Source organism: Thunnus thynnus, chromosome 14 (assembly GCF_963924715.1).
Source record: "Thunnus thynnus chromosome 14, fThuThy2.1, whole genome shotgun sequence".
NCBI classification, from domain to species: Eukaryota; Metazoa; Chordata; class Actinopteri; order Scombriformes; family Scombridae; genus Thunnus; species Thunnus thynnus.
The window spans coordinates 22110825-22128227 of record NC_089530.1 but is presented as its reverse complement, the minus strand read 5'-3'; the positions used below and the strand labels follow the sequence as shown (position 1 = coordinate 22128227).

The following is a 17403-nucleotide window of genomic DNA, read 5'->3' as shown; positions in this document are numbered from 1 at the left end:
GAAGGTTTTATGGGCGATTTATTGAGAAAGGGTGGCAAGGTTACGTGCTTGCACAGACAAGCAGAGAGAGATGAATGGAACACAATCACCACATAGCAACATTAATGATTTGGCAAACAAAAGGGGTGAATAGCCGTCTATTAATAGCAGGGAGCTAATGACTGAAGTGAGAGCAGCTGTGCAGGGAGGTGGCTAATCATCAGGTGATTGGCAGTGGTGGGAAAAACAGATCAGGGGCGACTAGTGGACAGGTGAGCAATGACAGAGTCACCGTGATAGTGGTTCAGTATTGATATAATTAACAGTTCTGAACTTCAGCATATGTAGAGAGATCAAACTTTAAGTCTATTAATTGATTAGTCAGTAATCGATTCATCGTTTCAGTGATTTTTCAAGCAAAAACACCAAAAATCCTCCAGTTACAGCATTTTCCAAATGTGAGGATTTGCTGATTTTCTCCATTTTACAACATTATAAACTGAATATCTTTAAGTTTTGGACTGTTGGTTGGACAAAACAAGACATCTGAAGATGTCATCTTTGGCTCTGGGAAACTGATTGACTCATCAATAATGAAAATAACTGTTAGTTGCGGCGCTATGATGCGGTTTTATTGAATTGTGAAGGCATTCACACATCCTCCTTCCAGACCAACATGCCCAGAACAAATATTTATCTTATCCTATTAAATTTGCATTATTGAGTACTGTACATAGTTGACAAAACATCTAAATACAAGATCCTTTTTATAGTTGTTCTGGAGCCTGAAAATCCACTTCAGAGCTGTTTAAAGACATAATAATTCTCTATTTTGAATAATGATTTCTATTTAATAGAATGTTTTCCACAAAAAAGTTCAATTACCTTATTAAAAATTCTTAAAATGACATATATTCATTGAAAAATCCACAATATATGAATATACAAATATTTTCTTTTTAGGAGAAGTTTGAGGAGTGGTGAGATGTCTCCTGGACACATATTGAACCATCCTGCTTGCACGTACACATCTTAAACTCAGCTTTCATGTGAGCACAGAGAAACTGTGAAAAATGTGAAAACAGCCTTCTAATGTCAAACGCTGCACAATCAAGTGAAGCAAAAATAAGCAAAATATGTTTTTTTTTCCATCATATGGCACTAGGGAACCATATGAGCTTTGAAATATTAATCTAAAATCATATGTGAATTAATCAGTGCATCATCTTAATCAAAAATAAATGTTATATGATCATGAGTACTTTACCACCTTACTGGAGTGTGTGCAGCTGTGATGACACACAAACACACACACACACACACACATACATACTTAAACACGGTGCCAAGAGGATATATTAATACCCCTCATGAGATATTCATGAAAGCGCAGATAAACCTTTACAGTGCAGCAGGCCATTACATAACACATACAGTATAATTCCCTGTCTCTTATACAATGATGCTCCAGCTTACTGCTAAAAATCCCTAAAACTGCATACGAGCTGGATCGAAGCCTCAGCTCCCTGAACAGATTTTGTCTCTATTTGTATTAATTGTAGGCATTTTTTTTAAGATCCCTCGGTGAAATTGCGTCTTGATAAACAACTGTGGGGGTGTTGTGATGATAGTGATTGAATTAGGATGACAATCATCATTGTGGAAAGAGTAAAATAAAAGAAAGGTAGATGGGTACAAGCAGCGTTACAAGACACAGAGGAAGACAACATGTGCATTTGGCTGTGAAGGTGATCGCCTTTATGCAAACGCACTGTCACAGGGAAACAGCCTTAAGGGTAACGCTAACACAGTGTGATGTTATAGTGACCGGACATTATAGATACATAGTAAAGAAATAAATGAGGACAGCAGCAGGTCATCAAAGCGTTATTTTAACAATACAAAGCTTATGATCCATTGTAAATACCTCTCAGCCATTATAGGGAAACTGAAGGACAAATGTTGCGTCTGATCTCTTAAAATAGCCCCAGAAAAATGTGACATTTCAGTGAATATATCTGTAAATTTTCTGTTTTAGGACACAATGTCATTGCCAACAGAAAATTGTGAGGCAAAGTTTATGCCAACGATTGGAAAAGATGCTTAAATACAGCACTTAACACTTAAAAGGGGGATCTATTGAATTGTTTTGAAAGCAAGGGCTAGTTGAAGTATTCATTTTTGTGGTTGCATATGATTTATAAAATGGTTTACATTAGGAGAGAGCCTGAAACTAAATCTAAACAGTGAATTATCATTATTGTCTCCCAATGCTACATTTTGAGGGGGCGTCTAATACCCCCCTAGCCCCCCTTTTTTATGGGCCTTGTGTTGTGACTCAAAATCATAATATAGTGGCCATGCAGCTCATTGCTTCGTGCCAATATTAAAATATTGCGGCATCACATCAACATGACTTCGGAGGATGCTGCCCTCATCAGCTGTTCTGATGTCAGCTTTACTTTTGTGCACATGAATCAAAGATGGGAAGGAAGAGATGCTGAAACTGAATCTGGATCTGTAGCTCTAGATACACCAGAAAAGATCTCGCGTTGCTAACAACCCACCTCTATCACTACTGCCGAAGAGGAAACAGTAGACAGACATCTCACTCTGATATGATTTCTGTCTCCCAGCAGGGGAATAAAAACGAACTGCAACTCCTGATGTGTAGAGGTTGGTGAGCCTGGAACAATATCACATGTAACAAACTTGAAGTGTGGGGTTTCAAATAGGTGGGCATTAACCGAGCAGGATCTAACAAATATGCTATTGAGTTGCATTATGGGAACTGTAGGATCCAGTGTTTTTGAGGCCTGATCCACACTAAGGTTGATGACAGCCAGTTATAATGAGTTCTTTTTCCCCATCAGCCACAAGGGGCAACAGTGAACACACTACACACTTTAAAATTCACCTGGACAAGCCACACAAAGATTAATGTTATGGAGCAATTTTACAAGAGAATGATGAAGATGAGTGATGAGGACCATCAGTAGCAATTTGGAGGTTCATTATCTTGCTCTAGGGCACTTCGGCATGTGGACAGGATGAGTCGAGGTTGGAGCTGCTAACCTTGTGACCCTGTATACACTTGGTTTTTTAAAATGTGTCTTGGCCGATCGGTTCACAAGTGGACAGCACTAAATACAAGTGTAAAGGACCACCAAGACACAATGAGATCCGATCACTCAAACCACTTGCCGAGGTGGTCTGGGACTCATTTGACCAAATATCTTTTGTAGTGTAAACGCTAATGTGTCCTGGTGTGACAAGGACAAGGAGAGTAACAGGAAAATACATCATCAATGCAAGACGTGGTGGATCTTCTGGTGACAGCGCACCAATGCCAAATGACTTTGTCCTGCCACAACAGTTGGAATAACTTGTACATGTATATTACTTCTTGAAACACATGACAAACTGATTAAAAAGATTATTCACTTAGCATTTCTACAAAGAAGTCGACACTTTCTGAATTGAAGTCAGTTGGAGCTGGCAGCTAGCTGTCTTTAGCAACATTGCGCTTTAAGGTACTTCCATGATGACTTCAGCTTCAAGCCGTGGTAGTTGCCGCTTGATTCAGCCTCTGTCTGAAACATGCTGCTTTAGCCCCTGTCTCTTTATGGCCCCCCTCCCAATGAGCTCACTCTGTTCTGATTAGCCTCCTGGAAGCTGCCCCTCAGGAAACTTCCTGCTGTTCCAGAGGCTGCGTAAACAATCAATAGTAGCCAGGTAGGATTTCATTTATTTTTTTCGTTCCCTACTCAAAATAGAAACTTCTCAAATACGTCGAAGCCTAAATCGGATCCAAAATATGCGAGTGGACAACGTGAACAACCTTAGCAACAAAGGCTACAGAACGGACAACTGTTTGTGGGCATGCTTGAACAATCTGACGTTATCACAAGGAGGAGGTAGTGGTAACTTTGCAAAGGAAGTGTTCAGAGCAGGTTCAAGCCTTGCAGCTTTTGACTTGCGGGGAGTATTTTTACATACGATCACCTCAAGTTTTGGAACTTTGACCATTTTTAAAGCTGGACTGCAGGACTTTTGTCTCCCCCTTCTGGCAGTAATTACAAAACCACTACATAGACTCCGCCGTAGCCTACTCTGTTGTTGTGGCTGTAAAACGGTGGATAAATTGTTTTTGAGTGTCACAACCCCTGCGAAATGACTTGTTTTACTATCAGAATTTGAGCCATTCAGTCCGATAACATTTGGAAAGTCTAGACGAGCCACAAGAGAGAGAGAGAGCAAGAGAGCTAACCAGAAAGTAGATGACTCAGCTGGCGGAAGTCTCTAGTGCACATGCTCTGCCCATATTGCATGAGCAGTATGCATTCATCCGGCCAGCGTGGGAATGTCAAACCTGACACCAGGTTAAAAACTCTGTGTACTGTGAAATACAGAGAGATTTATCTGGCAGCGATAGGCTTAATTAGCATTGTGTGTACTCATATGGCAAGGGCTTGAATCTAATCGATGTTCATTTATATGTACATCCTACATCATAACAATATAAAAATAACAGAAAATCAGGCAGTAATTATTTTTAAAAGCAGAGTATTTAAACATGTCCTTAAAAATCTTTAAATTTGTCCTTTGAAGGTGCAAAATTGCAGCCTTTAAAATTAATCTGAAGAACTGACATGATGAAAATAAAGGATTAAATAGAAAATGGTATAGCCACAAAACATAACACCAGGTTGGCATAGTACTGAACAACATAAATAAAATAATAATAATGAGTTAAGATGAAAAAGCCTTCCTGAATAGAAAGGTTTTTAGGCCTTCTTGTTTAGATGTTAACGCCCACTTTTGCGAACCAGTTTTCATTTTCCTTTTGAAGCACAGAGTGACTCATCTTCCTGATAGAGGATCTTCGCTACTACAGCTCTCTCCCCTCTCTCCTCCCACTCTCCTGCTCCTCTCTCTGAGCTCGAGTCTGTCCGCTTGTCTTCCCCCTCTCTGCCTTCACGAGTTCTCCTCCCGAAACCTGCGCGAGGCGGTCACTGAAGCGCGAGGCTATTTCCCCCCCTCTCCCCGGTCACTTCAGTCAACATGGCTACAATTGTAACCTCGACCCGATTCACAGATGAATATCAGCTGTACGAGGAACTCGGAAAGTAAGCGACCGTCAGCACCACTGCTGTTGTCTTGTTGCATTCAGTCTGTGCGTGCGTGCTTGTGCGTGCGTGTGTGTGTGTGTATGTGCGTGTGTGTGTGTTTGCACGCTTGTCTCTCCTCTGCTGCTGCTGCTGCTGTTGCCATTGTGCGCGTTTACTTCAGTGTTGACAAGGCAGGAGAGGGGCTGTCAAAAAACAGGGAAGGGTAGACAACCTCCCTAAGCAACAGTAAGCTGTGGGCAGGTTCATGTTAGCGCTACGGCTTGTATTTAATCCTGTGCGCGCGTATTTAAAGGTGTATCGCACCATTATTACCTTGTAACGCAAGAGGTGTGAAACATCCGCGTACAGGAGCTACTTGTTTGTCAATATATCTGCAGAAAACTCGTTTTGCATCAACCGTTCAGCTGTGTTTTTTGTGCATTTGTAAGCAGACTGCAGGGGTACTGTACTGTATATGTCAAGCCAAAAAAAAAGAGAGAGCGAGAGAAGGCTGTGCTGCAAACAAGACTGAGGCGGTTGCACATTTTCACACATGCTGCTGCATGCAGGAGTGAAAGGACACCTCGGTTTGCGATGAATATCCTGGCGACAGAGCCACTCTGTAACATTTAATCTTTGCGTGCAGCCAATAAGAGCTGCTCGACCTTCCAAATACAGAGTTTAAAGGAGGCGTCTGTGCAAAATGCACAAAGCACAGTTAATTCTACCTCTTCAGTGTCTTCATTCTCCTGTAGCCCTCCTCACATTTCTTCCTGTGCGCTAATGACTGGGTCCTTTCACAATAGAGCAAGCCCCTCTCCCTCCCCTGTCACGCACTAGTAACCAGGACCTCCTCTCACATCTCACCCACAGAATATCAGACAGTTTTAATTATGTATGTGACTTCCTTTCTCCCCTCTCTTTAGGTGTATGTGATTCCTGCATGCCCTTAGTGTGTGACGAGTTCAGCGCACAGCCGTGCACTTCCCCCTGTGTCGATTTCTTTCGTTATCGATTAATCGATTGGTTGTTTGGTCTATAAAATGTCAGAAAATGGTGAAAAATGTCAATCGCAGTCTCACGAAGGCCAAGATGCAACCTAAAATGTCTCGTTTTGTCCTGACCCAACAGTCAGCAACCCAAAGATGTTCAGTTTACTATCACAGAGGGCCAAAGAAACCAGGAAATAATCACATTTAAGAAGCTGGAACCATAGAAATGTTCTTTAAAAAAATACCTACCAACAATACAATACCAACCATCAAAATTGTTGCCCATTAGTTTTCTGTCGATCGACTAATCACTGCAGCTCTACCTGTGACACACGCATTTAATGGAGAGTTTTGTTAGCGGTTTCACAGATGCATCTCTTTTTTTTTTCCTGCTCCAGGGGTGCCTTCTCCGTTGTTCGGCGATGCGTCAAGAAGTCCACCGGCCAGGAGTATGCTGCTAAAATTATCAACACCAAAAAGCTCTCAGCCAGAGGTAAGTGCAGTGGATATCAGAGGTGTGAATCTCTGGGAATCTCACGACTAAATCGGATTCTGATTCTTGGTGTCTGATACTTTTCAGAATTAATTATCAATTTTTTCAGTCTCTCGCTCCACTATACTGTGTGCTGAACCATTCACTGGTGTCCTTAGTTCACTGAAATACAATATGAAACATAACTGGCAGATAAGATAAATGGTCTGCAGCCTTTTTATTTTTTAAAAAACTGCATTAATTAATGAATGAATTCATTTGAAAGCATCTCACAGTCTCCTGCCTGTATGAGAACAACAAAATGAGGGGGAGGTGGAGTGCTCCGCTGTGTTATTATTAACGTCATGTCTCCAGCAGTGGAGAGCAGCCTCGCTGCAGCACTGTCAGCTCCGGGGAAAGACATCGTTGTCCAACATGCCGAGCGGGTGCAGGGTTTCTGAGGTGAAACAGACTGAGCATTGAGTTATTTTCTTCACCTCCGAGTTGGTTTAAGTTGTTTAATGCTGCAGCGTGTGTTGTTCAGCCGGTCTCGTCTGTTACTGCTGGAGTTTGCCGCTCTGCTCCGCTGCCTTTTGTTAAGATGAACTACAAGATAACACATATGTGTGCTGTGGACCGTCCAGGTGCCGCGCTGAGTTCTGCTTTTCTTTCAACATCAACTAACGTTTAGAAAATTGATTTTTGACATTTGTGAATCGATTCAGAATTGTAGGAGATCAGAATCAGATTCTTATGTGAGTTGATTTTTTTGTCACCCATGTTATCCATTGTGTGGCTCAGTGTTACAGTCAAGGAGCAACATGAATTTATGCAAACTGAAAGCTGACAACAGTAACTGCTCGGTAAAGTTCTTTCAGCTGCAGGCTTGTTAGTTTATTTCCTTAAGAGCAGAGAGCCGGGCGCTCTGTCCTCTCCTTGTCAGTGGAGATTCCTGAAAAGCTGTAGGACTTGGCAGAGCTGGACTGCTGCGGTTTAAGTTGCACAGTGAGGTTCAGCGAGCTTTGGCAGTTGTCTGCAACCATTTTTGGTTTGTTATGGTTACTGTGGGTCTCTCTCAAATGCCATATGTGCACCGGCTTGACCCTTTGCCTAAAATACCCTCAACTCTTAAGTCTATGAGACTGAAAGGATTCTGGTTTACAACTTCGGTCTTATTTTAATAATCATTGTTTTAATTATTTCTATTGGTCATGATAACATACTCACCATAGTGATTGTTGAGATCTGAGAATGCTTCAGTATCACTGAAAAAAAAGCCAGACAGGGCAAGAAACACGAGCAGTCAATCTATCAGATGAAACAAACAACAAACTCCCAGACCAGCCAGACTTATTCTGGAGAGCAAACAAAGGCCACCAGTAAAATCATTAGCCAAACTATCTGTTGTAAATGTCCGTCGCAGTTTACAAATCGACTTCCTGGTACCGGACCTGCCGTCGTTGTGTGTGTGTGCACATGCCCCATGTTCGTTCCTCTCATGTTTTATCATTACATTCCAGTCACAGAGCAACAGAGCATCTGCTTTTCCTTGGTCGGTCCCTCACTTTGGTCCAGAATTAGCTACTATTATTGAACAACTAGTGGATGAGTTGCCATGAATTTGTTTTTCATGGTCCCCAGAGGATGAATCCTAATGACTTTGATGATCCTCTGACTTTTCCTCTAGTGCTACCATGAGGTTCACATTTTAGCTTCTGAGTGAACTGTTTGATGTATTGGACATGAAATATTTAATGTAGAATATTTGATGCAGATATAAGTGTCAACCACAGGATGAATTGTAATATTGATGACCCTTAACTTTTCATCAAGCATCATCATCTGGTCAACATTTCAATTTGTCCAATACTTCAGTTTATGACCAAATAGCTGAAAAACTAACAACATTCCCATCATTCTCACCTGCACTTTGTGTTTACTGCTAATTAGCAAATGTAAGCATGCTAACATGCTCACATGGTAGGTGTCACACCTGCCTAACGTCAGCATGTCATTTCAGTTGCACTCCCAATTTTACCTCCAAATGAAGCGCTAATGGTTACTAGTCTGATGTTCTGAACAGAATTCATTTTTAGCCAGACCTAAGACATCAGATATCTTTTTAGTTCCCATATTGCAGCTACGAAAACAAGACCAAACTTGTACTAAACCAGACTTCACCTTTAAGTCATTGTGGTCAGTTCAGAGGTAGAAAGTTTCCAGTTATTGTCAGCCTGTATTTGTTTGTTCTCATTATCGTCACACATGTTGAAATACTTCAGTATTTGTGGCAGATTTGTTGTCATTGTCATTAGTCTGCCTGTTACACTGCGTGTGTGTCAAAGCATTATGTTGCTGAATCCGAGCATTTTTGGTCTGTTGATTGTTTTGTTTGTCACATGTGTTTGTATTTGCACATGCATCCCGTCGATCCATCACTGTATCCCTTCTTGTCTTGGTGTGTGTGAGCGTTTTTGCAGAGTCCTTGTGTGCTTGCGTGTTTGTCCGAGCAAGCGTCAGACCAGGCCACCAAAGGTTGAGTGATGATGTGAACTGCAGATCAGGGCCAGTTCTGGACTGATTGGGCTGCTCTCTCCCGGGGGACGCAGGCTGAATTGCTCTGTCTGTATCTCCCATCTCAAATACCCCCACCCATGTCATTTTCTCTTCCTTTTAATGTTGTTTTCTCCCCTCCTTCCCTTCTCTCTAAACAAAAGATTGATTTGAAGAAAGATCTTAAAAACCCCTTCTCACTAGGCGATTTGATCTAGTGTGTGTGTGTGTGTGTGTGCATTGTGTGGAGGGCTGTGCTGGCAGCGGTCCGGAGCCAGTAACCCGGCAACAGCAGGGGTGAAACTCTTCATCCCATAGGCTGTCTGACAGAGAGACGTGTGTGTCTGTGGGTCGTGGTCGCATTGATCACACACACATACGCAGACGAATGCTCTTTTCTCACTTGTAGCGCAAACACATTTGCACACATTTTTCTCTCACCTATTTAACGGTTCTCACACTTAACTACATACGTACAAGACAAAACTGTCTGTATACAGTTTCACATTGTGTGAGACCCAAGTACACACAGACACACACACACACACACACTCATTCGACTCTCCTCTAGTGCGCAGTGCCCATAACAGGAGCTGAAATGTGCTGGCACTGTCAATGTGTTCCTCACAAACACAAGAAGCATGTTCTCCTTCCTTCAACACCACACACACACACATTCGCACACACACACACACCATGCCTATAAAACTTAAAAGGTGGAGAGAAAAGAGCCAGCGACATGGACACCCTTGTGTTAAAAGGATAATTCTGGTTTCTTACAACTTTTTCTTTATTTTTCATCATTTCTACTGGTTACAGTAATACTGTACTCACCATGGAAATTAAAGATCTGGTAACGCACCATCATGACTAATTCATCTATGCTTTTTGATGTGATAGCTGGAAGCTTGATGACTACTTGCTGACTACTAGCTAGCTCGGTCACCAAGCGCACAATAAGTTAAGTTGTTTTATTCAAGAGACGTATTTGTATCAACTGCTCTCTCACGTACTGTCGAGACGGTTGGTCAGTGGTGCATATATGCTTGCCAAAGTTCACAGAGGTTGAACAATATGTGAAAACTCTGCACACAGATTTTCTTTGACCTTGCAAACGAATCAACTGATTGCATCAACAGTTTTCCTCAGTCCACAGTATTTGACTCCATTACATTTGTGTCACAGAGCTAAGCATACGATAAAATGATTAAACTGTCTATTAAACAGTTTAACTTCAGCCCAGTGTCTGACCAGCTGTGCAGTGGTGAGTGATTTAGTTGGTACCCCTGGTTCTGGAAGTAAAAATCCTGTTCATTTTTCCCATAGACAACCTTACGTGACTCACAGTTTGAGCACATCTACGTCTCGCATCGAAATGAAACTCTCTCGGTTAAATAATCAGTACAGAAGATGAAGTTAATGTCAGCTCCTGAGGTGCATTTCAGCAAGAAACAGCCAATCACTGAGCATAAAATTCAGTCACATGTGGCGCTAATGGTGGGTGGAATCTAAAGATTATGGTGTTGAGAAAACTGATTTTGTTTACTAATCTACAGAGTAAATCAGTTCAGTTTTAATTTCTGGGTCTCTGACAGGCTTCTCCATAGCAACAGCGGCTGAGGCTCATGGGTATTGTAGTATTCTTAGCCATTCGCCCTGCCAACATCTCAGACAAAACATGATTTCTCAGAAAGGAAGTTGAAAAGAATTGAAACTTGTGGTCATAATATAAACCTATAGGTTGTTACATTATCTGGGAGAGTCCAGAGTTTCTATGTTAAGTAATATTGAGGATATTGTTTAAAGAAAAAGTTGAATTGGCACTACAGAATGGGGGAAAAACACTTCTGCAACCAGCAGTAATTCTGTTATTGTAGTGATGTTTTTGTGTTCCAAGATCTCAGCAATTACTTTAAGTACAATCTGATAAGTGATAGAGAGGTGCCCCAGCACAAGCGCAGTCCTGCTACTCGCTGTACTGCAGCAGCAGGAGGTCCAGACCCTCTTTGTCACGTCGTACAGCTGTTAAGCAGCGTGTGAGTAAGTTAACAAATCCGCACATATTGTACATGTTTAGTCTGATCTCTGCCTCTGTTTTCCCTGTTCCTGTTTGCAAACACTGAACATACAGTATATCGGCTTTGGTGGTTTGATGTCTGGGGAACTTTGGAGTATTGTTTGTACTTATGAAGTGTACGTGCATTTGTGTGTGTGTATGTGTGTGTGTGTGTGTGTGTGTGTGTGGACAGGATTAAGCCCTACTCTCCGTGGTTCAGGGAGGGCACATCGGCTGACAGTGAGGTCAGTGATTATGGCTGGGTCGTGTTGTGTCGCATGCATGCGCACCGTCGCTCAGACGGATACACACACATGCACACGTGGTCTGTCGCATCCACTGACTTTCACACACGTGTACATTGACACAGACGCACATTAAGGACACGTTAGATTCAGCGGCTGTTGTAATTTGAATGTCATTGAGTCATATTTTCTGTTTGGTGACATTTTCTCATTAATGAACGTTCATAGTATTTTATCTTTAAAACCTAAAGTCAGTGCAGTTTATAAATTGTGGAAAAAAGAAGATGAATATTGAAGGGTTATAGAGTCTGATTACGCTTAAGTAAACAAAAAGGGGCAGAGAAACATTAAGACTAATCTATTGATTTACAGTTGTGCAGAAAACTACCACAGGTACACACATCTTAATAAAGTTTTGCATCATGATAAGCAAAACTTAAATGATAGATTAGTGTTTTGGCTAAAGAATTGATTAATTGATCTATCAATCTATGAGTTCAGTTAAATTGGATAATAATCAAAATTGAAAACAGAACATTAATACAAAGCTGCAACGATTAGTCAATTAATTGGTTAATCATTTTGAGACATTTTTTAGGAAAAAATGTAAAAATCATCTGATTCCAGCTTCTCAAATGTGAATATTTATTTAGTCTTCTATGACAGTAAAATGAATATCTTTTGGGTTGTGGACTGTTTGCTGGGACAAAGCAAGACATTTGAGGATGTCATCTTGAGCTTTGAGAAACAGTGATCGACATTTTTCACCATTTTCTGACATTTTAAAGGTTTAATGTGTAAGAGTTGGCCACCCGATCCAAACAAATAGGGGGCAGCATATCACCCGTGCATCACCATTATCATGATATCTAGTCTTCCGACAGCTCGAAGCGCTTTACACTACGTGCCACAGTCATCCATTCACACACACATTCATAAGTTGATGGCAGAGGCTGCTCATCAGGAGGAGTTGGTGTCATTCACACACACACACACTGAACACATGGATGCCACAGCCTTCAGGAGCAATTTAGGGTTCAGCATCTTGCCCAAGGACACTTCGACATGCGGACTGGACGAGCCGGGGATCGACCCGCCGATCTTCCGATTAGTGGAAGATCCTGAACCACAATTGACCTATCACTCACTAAATATAGTGTAAAGCTATACAGTGGTAAATTACAAAAGAGCTGCACAGATCAGAAAGTGGTTGCACCACAGAGGTAAGTTACAACATATCTCTGAGTAACAACTAAATAGTTACACACATGCCCATAGAGTAGGTCAAAATGTCACAGAACTCACTAATGGTAAAACAGCAGTTTTTCTGCCACACAGCTTATATTTTTCATTAATTGCTGCCACACACTATGATGTGCTACGACACCAATGCAAGCTTTCACATAGCAAACCAGTGCACTTCATTGGATCAGCTGACATGACCAACTGATGTCTCGCTGGCCAGCGTCTGCAGTAGCAGCCGGCTGCTCTGACAATGTCGGTGCAACTTTTATTAATAGATACCTACTCAGATGTGAAAATGTTCCTTCAGTCCAAGGCTGCTGATAGTGTAATAGTGTAGTTCACAAGATAAGCAGTGATGACACACTAGCATCAGTTTACAGAAGTAGATAATGACAATTATTGTTAGCCTGAGGCAACGGTGACTACATGATAACAATTGTGGGAAGCAGAAGTTAAGAAGGGAAGTGTGTTCATAAACTGATGTTACTTTTAGTTTAGTGGTGGAGGGCTGTCACATGCTCTTGTACATGCTCCGATGACAAGGGGAGATAGAGAGGTCTCCTTTAAATGGCTTTGTGATGACTCCTAATGACCCCTATACATCTTTTGCAGAAGCTTGAATCTATTCTGTGCAAAGATAAACCAGAAGTCAGTGGTTAGATTTTAAAAATATGATAAAAGGAAGTTTAGAAGAACTTTTCATATCTCTTTTTTGACAGGAGGTTCATTACAGTACCTCTTCCGTTACAATTCATTGTGTAAAAGTCAAACCTTGCATATCTCCATGTATATGAGGAAGTCAGCATTTGCTTTTGCCCACTCAGCGTTCGTCTGCCGCTTTCCATTTATGAGTATCCCTGTCATCACCAATCTTCTGCTTTAACTGCATCCACTGATGATGTTGCAGTGCAGTTTTATAGTTAATGTTAAGAAAATGGTCAAAAAAAGAAATGAAAAATGTATATAGTATGCGGGTAGTAAATGCTTTCAGCATTGTCTCTAATAGGGCTGAAATTCTTATGAAAATCATTATGTCAAAACGGGTATTTCGTCTTTGACGTCACTGACTGGGGTGTGGCCAGAAGTGCAGTATGCTTAAACCAGTTTAAAACCAGTTAAGATCATTAGGGTTTTACTGGCTGTACACATTGGAAGAATATGTCGGCGTTCCAACTTTTGGTTGGAGGTACCTGGGTGCACCAGCCCAAACCGTGTGTTAAGATATGGATGTGCAAATCTCCAGTTCTTTTTATATGTGATTTCAAAGAAGCAAACATAACATGAGGTGCACATGATATTTTTCCAGCTGAGAAAAATGGACAAAATATTAGGAACACCATTCAATATAATGCACTCCAGTACACCACCATCACCCACTACGACCTCAATAATAAACAAAGTAGAATGATCACCTTTCTGACAATGTCAACAAAAACTGAAAATGTATAAGCTTTGTAAATATAGAATTTATGACAGAGCTGATGTATTGGATTGCATTGAATTGCACACGTGCTCATAATGAAGTGGCTGGTGATTGTGTATATATATGCTGTTTGTTCCAGAGTTGCACCTCTCCCAGTAAATGTAAACATTTACTATTTTCCACATTAACAATTGAGCATGTAATATATCACTTCTGTACTGTTTAAAATGTAGGTATTCCTTTATGAAAATAACACTGTGTATTAGTTTTTGGTTTATGCTGTTACTCTTGCAAGGAGAAAGAGAAAAGGATTTAGTTAGACTATCAATTACATTTTTATTTTAAAGGTTAATCTGCCAATTATTTTCTTGATTAATCGAAAAAAAATGAGTAACTGTTTTTTTTATTTTACACGTGTGAAGTGTTTTGTCTGATGTCTTTGTGAATGGACATAAAAAAGGACAGTTAATGCAAAGTCAGTAATTTTGAGATGCAACACCTGAATTTAGGGTGACTCCACATCCAGAGATGTAATTAATACCCAAACAGAAGATTGTTGGCAGAGTGATCTATCTCTACAGTGTTTCATGTTATTTTTAGCAACAATTATGTATCACGCACTGTGTTGAACTGTGAAGGGAGTGTATTTTTACACTGTTATTAGGTAAGGCCCTGTGATGTCAGGGAAAGAGAGGGGGGGTGGTGGGGAGGGGGGGACTGGCGGCACTCGTCTCACTGTTGAATTATTGAGGTGCAAGGCTGCTCTGCTCTCGGTGAACATGGACAAGAGCTGAAGAGCAGACCCTCAAACTCCTTTTCTCCCTTTTCTTTTGCTTCCTTTCTTCATCCGATTTTCTTTCATGTGTCTCATCTCTCCCTCAGTAGCCATTCCCTTCCTTTTTTGTCTCTTTCTTTCTTATGCCACTTCTTCCTCCCTCTTCCTTGTCATCTCCTCCCCTCTCTCTGCAAGGCTGCCGCATCGCAGGCTGTGCAGGCAGACGATGTGTGTGTGTGTGTGTGTGTGTATGTATGTGTGTTTTAGTTTTCAGGCTTTTGGTGGGCTTCTAGTGCACTCGCTGGAGGCTGATTGGCGGAGGGTAGATAAACGTAGCAGCGCTGCGCGGTGAATGTTTAATGAGACCAACTGTGAATATTTGATGAGAGGGAGAGAGTGAGAGAGTCATATATGGAAAGAGAAAGATGTAGATCTGGAAAAAGAGAATGAGATGGCAGGGTTATATGCTCAAAAGCAGAAATAGCGCACTGTACGGTAACACATGCATGGTTTGTCTTCCCGCAGCATGCAAACCTTCCTCTTTTCTTATCAAGGCTTTGGTGCAGGACAGTAACTGAGGGTGGCTTTGAGTGTGTTTCCAATGCTGCCCTCCTGTCATATTCATCTTGCCCTCTTTTCTGTCCTATCTGCTCATCATTATCCCCCCTGTCCGAAGCATATGGCATGGTGTAGGAGCCAACTTGAATAAAATTTTCATTTGCCATATAGTGCTGGACGAGGAGAGGGGGCGCTGATTGAGGGGAAGGATTTGACACTAGAAGCTGAATCTACAAGCCAAGACAGCAACTAACAATATGAAATAAAAAAAAAAGTAGTAATATTAGGATTACAACCAATGATTATTGTGTTTTGTCTGACCAACTGTCCAAAGCCCCAATATATTCAATCTAATATCAAATAGGACAAAGAAAACCATCAAATGTTCACGATTGAGGAGCTGAAACCAGTTAAATTTGGGCATTTTTGCTTTAAAAAATGATAAGCTGATTATCAGGATAGTAATTTTCTGTCATTTTAGCTGTTGAATATTAGTGAAAACAGTCAAAACTGTTCATCACAATTTACTAAACCCCATGACCGTGTTTTAAATTGCTTGTTTTATCCAACCAAGAGTCCAAAATTCCAAAGGTATTTGTTTACAATGAATAAAGCAGACAGGAGCATCAAATCCTCACATTTGAGAAACTTGAACCAGCGACTGTTTGGCGACTGCTTAATAAATAACAGTCAATTTTCTGTCAATCAACTAATGATTTTAGCATAACAGTGTTGCTGTTCAGTTTGATTCAGGCTGTTCCTGCTCTGTTGTTGTGCATTTGTTTTTTGTTCAGTAGTTTGGGCCATTTTTCCTCTACTCTGTAGTTGAAAGCAGAGGAGAGCTGCAACAATTAGCTGATTAATTGATTAGTTGATTAGTTGATCTTTGCGTTGTGGACTGTTGGTCGGGACAAAGGAGGCATTTGAGGGTGTCACACCTTACCATTTTTCATCATTTTCTGACATTTTGTAGATCAGTAGACTAGCTGATTTATCGAGAAAAGAATCAACAGATTAATTGATTATGAAAATTAGTTGCAGCCCGAAAGCAGAGAGAGACAGAAATATGAGGAGAGAGTGAGAGAAATACAACAAATGTCTCCTGCCAGAATCAAATACCAATGTTTCTATGAGGTGGTTTTCAACTTAGACCACAAGGTCATTGTTGTGCATTTCTTTGTTCGCATGCACTCTGCCTCCCATGCTCATCAGTCCATGGAAACCTACTGAATTTGGTTCATAGGGAAGACTGCCTGCCAACACTTCATTGGATTACATTACATTAGAGAATCTCAGGTGTGTGTGCATGCATGTCCATCTGCGTGTGTGTGTGTGTGTGCGCGCTTCCTTGTCAGTTCAGGTCACGTCAGTGTGTGTGAGTCATGCAGGAGGTCTTGTTTGTATGTCCCTCTTCTGACAGTGCCAACAATTTGTTCATGTGTGCAGCTTAAAGAAGGTCATTGACCGAAAGCTTGCCTCAATAAATGAACATTGCACAGAGCGTGTGGAGACTCCTCCTGTTATCTATATTGTATCTCAGCTCTTTGCTTTGTGATCTTCGTATAACTAAAAGGTGTGGAGCTCGAATGAAACTTGCTTACTTTCAGCAGCTCTCTGTCATCGGTCTCTTTATGTCTTCAGTGTATTGTCTCGCTATCTCAGTCAATTAGTACTAAAATTGAAACTATGGCAACTCTTCTGATAATTGATTAATTTTATTAGTCATTTTTCAAGGAAAAAACACCAAATATTTAAGTAGTAAGCAAGTAAATAAGTATGTAATTGGTAAGTAGTAAGTAATAAGTAGGTAGTAAGTTTTAATAATGTAACTAATAAGTATGTAAATAAGTCATATGTAAGTAAGTAATCGGTAAGTAGTAAGTAATTAGTAGGTAGTAAGTAAGTTTCAAGCACATAAGTAATAAATGTGTAAATAAAAAAGTAATTGGTAATTGGTCATTTTTGATATCATACATGTATGTCTCCAGCCTCTT

At 40.8% G+C, this 17403-nt stretch overlaps 1 protein-coding gene across 21 annotated transcripts in view; it reads left to right on the top strand.

Annotated features, from left to right (window-relative positions):
- The first annotated feature begins 4879 nt into the window (after positions 1-4879).
- The window catches only part of camk2g2 (calcium/calmodulin-dependent protein kinase (CaM kinase) II gamma 2), an 81288-nt gene continuing 68764 nt past the window's right edge, over positions 4880-17403 (top strand). For 7 of the 21 annotated variants that reach the window (XM_067610585.1, XM_067610584.1, XM_067610579.1 and 4 more), the window contains exons 1-2: positions 4884-5108; positions 6481-6575. In XM_067610585.1, coding sequence (XP_067466686.1) covers positions 5044-5108; positions 6481-6575 — 160 coding nt within the window. In that variant the 5' untranslated portion in view covers positions 4884-5043. Of the gene's footprint in view, positions 5109-6480; positions 6576-17403 lie in introns of all 21 variants that reach the window. The other 14 variants (XM_067610569.1, XM_067610568.1, XM_067610566.1 and 11 more) reach the window with 4 other exon arrangements.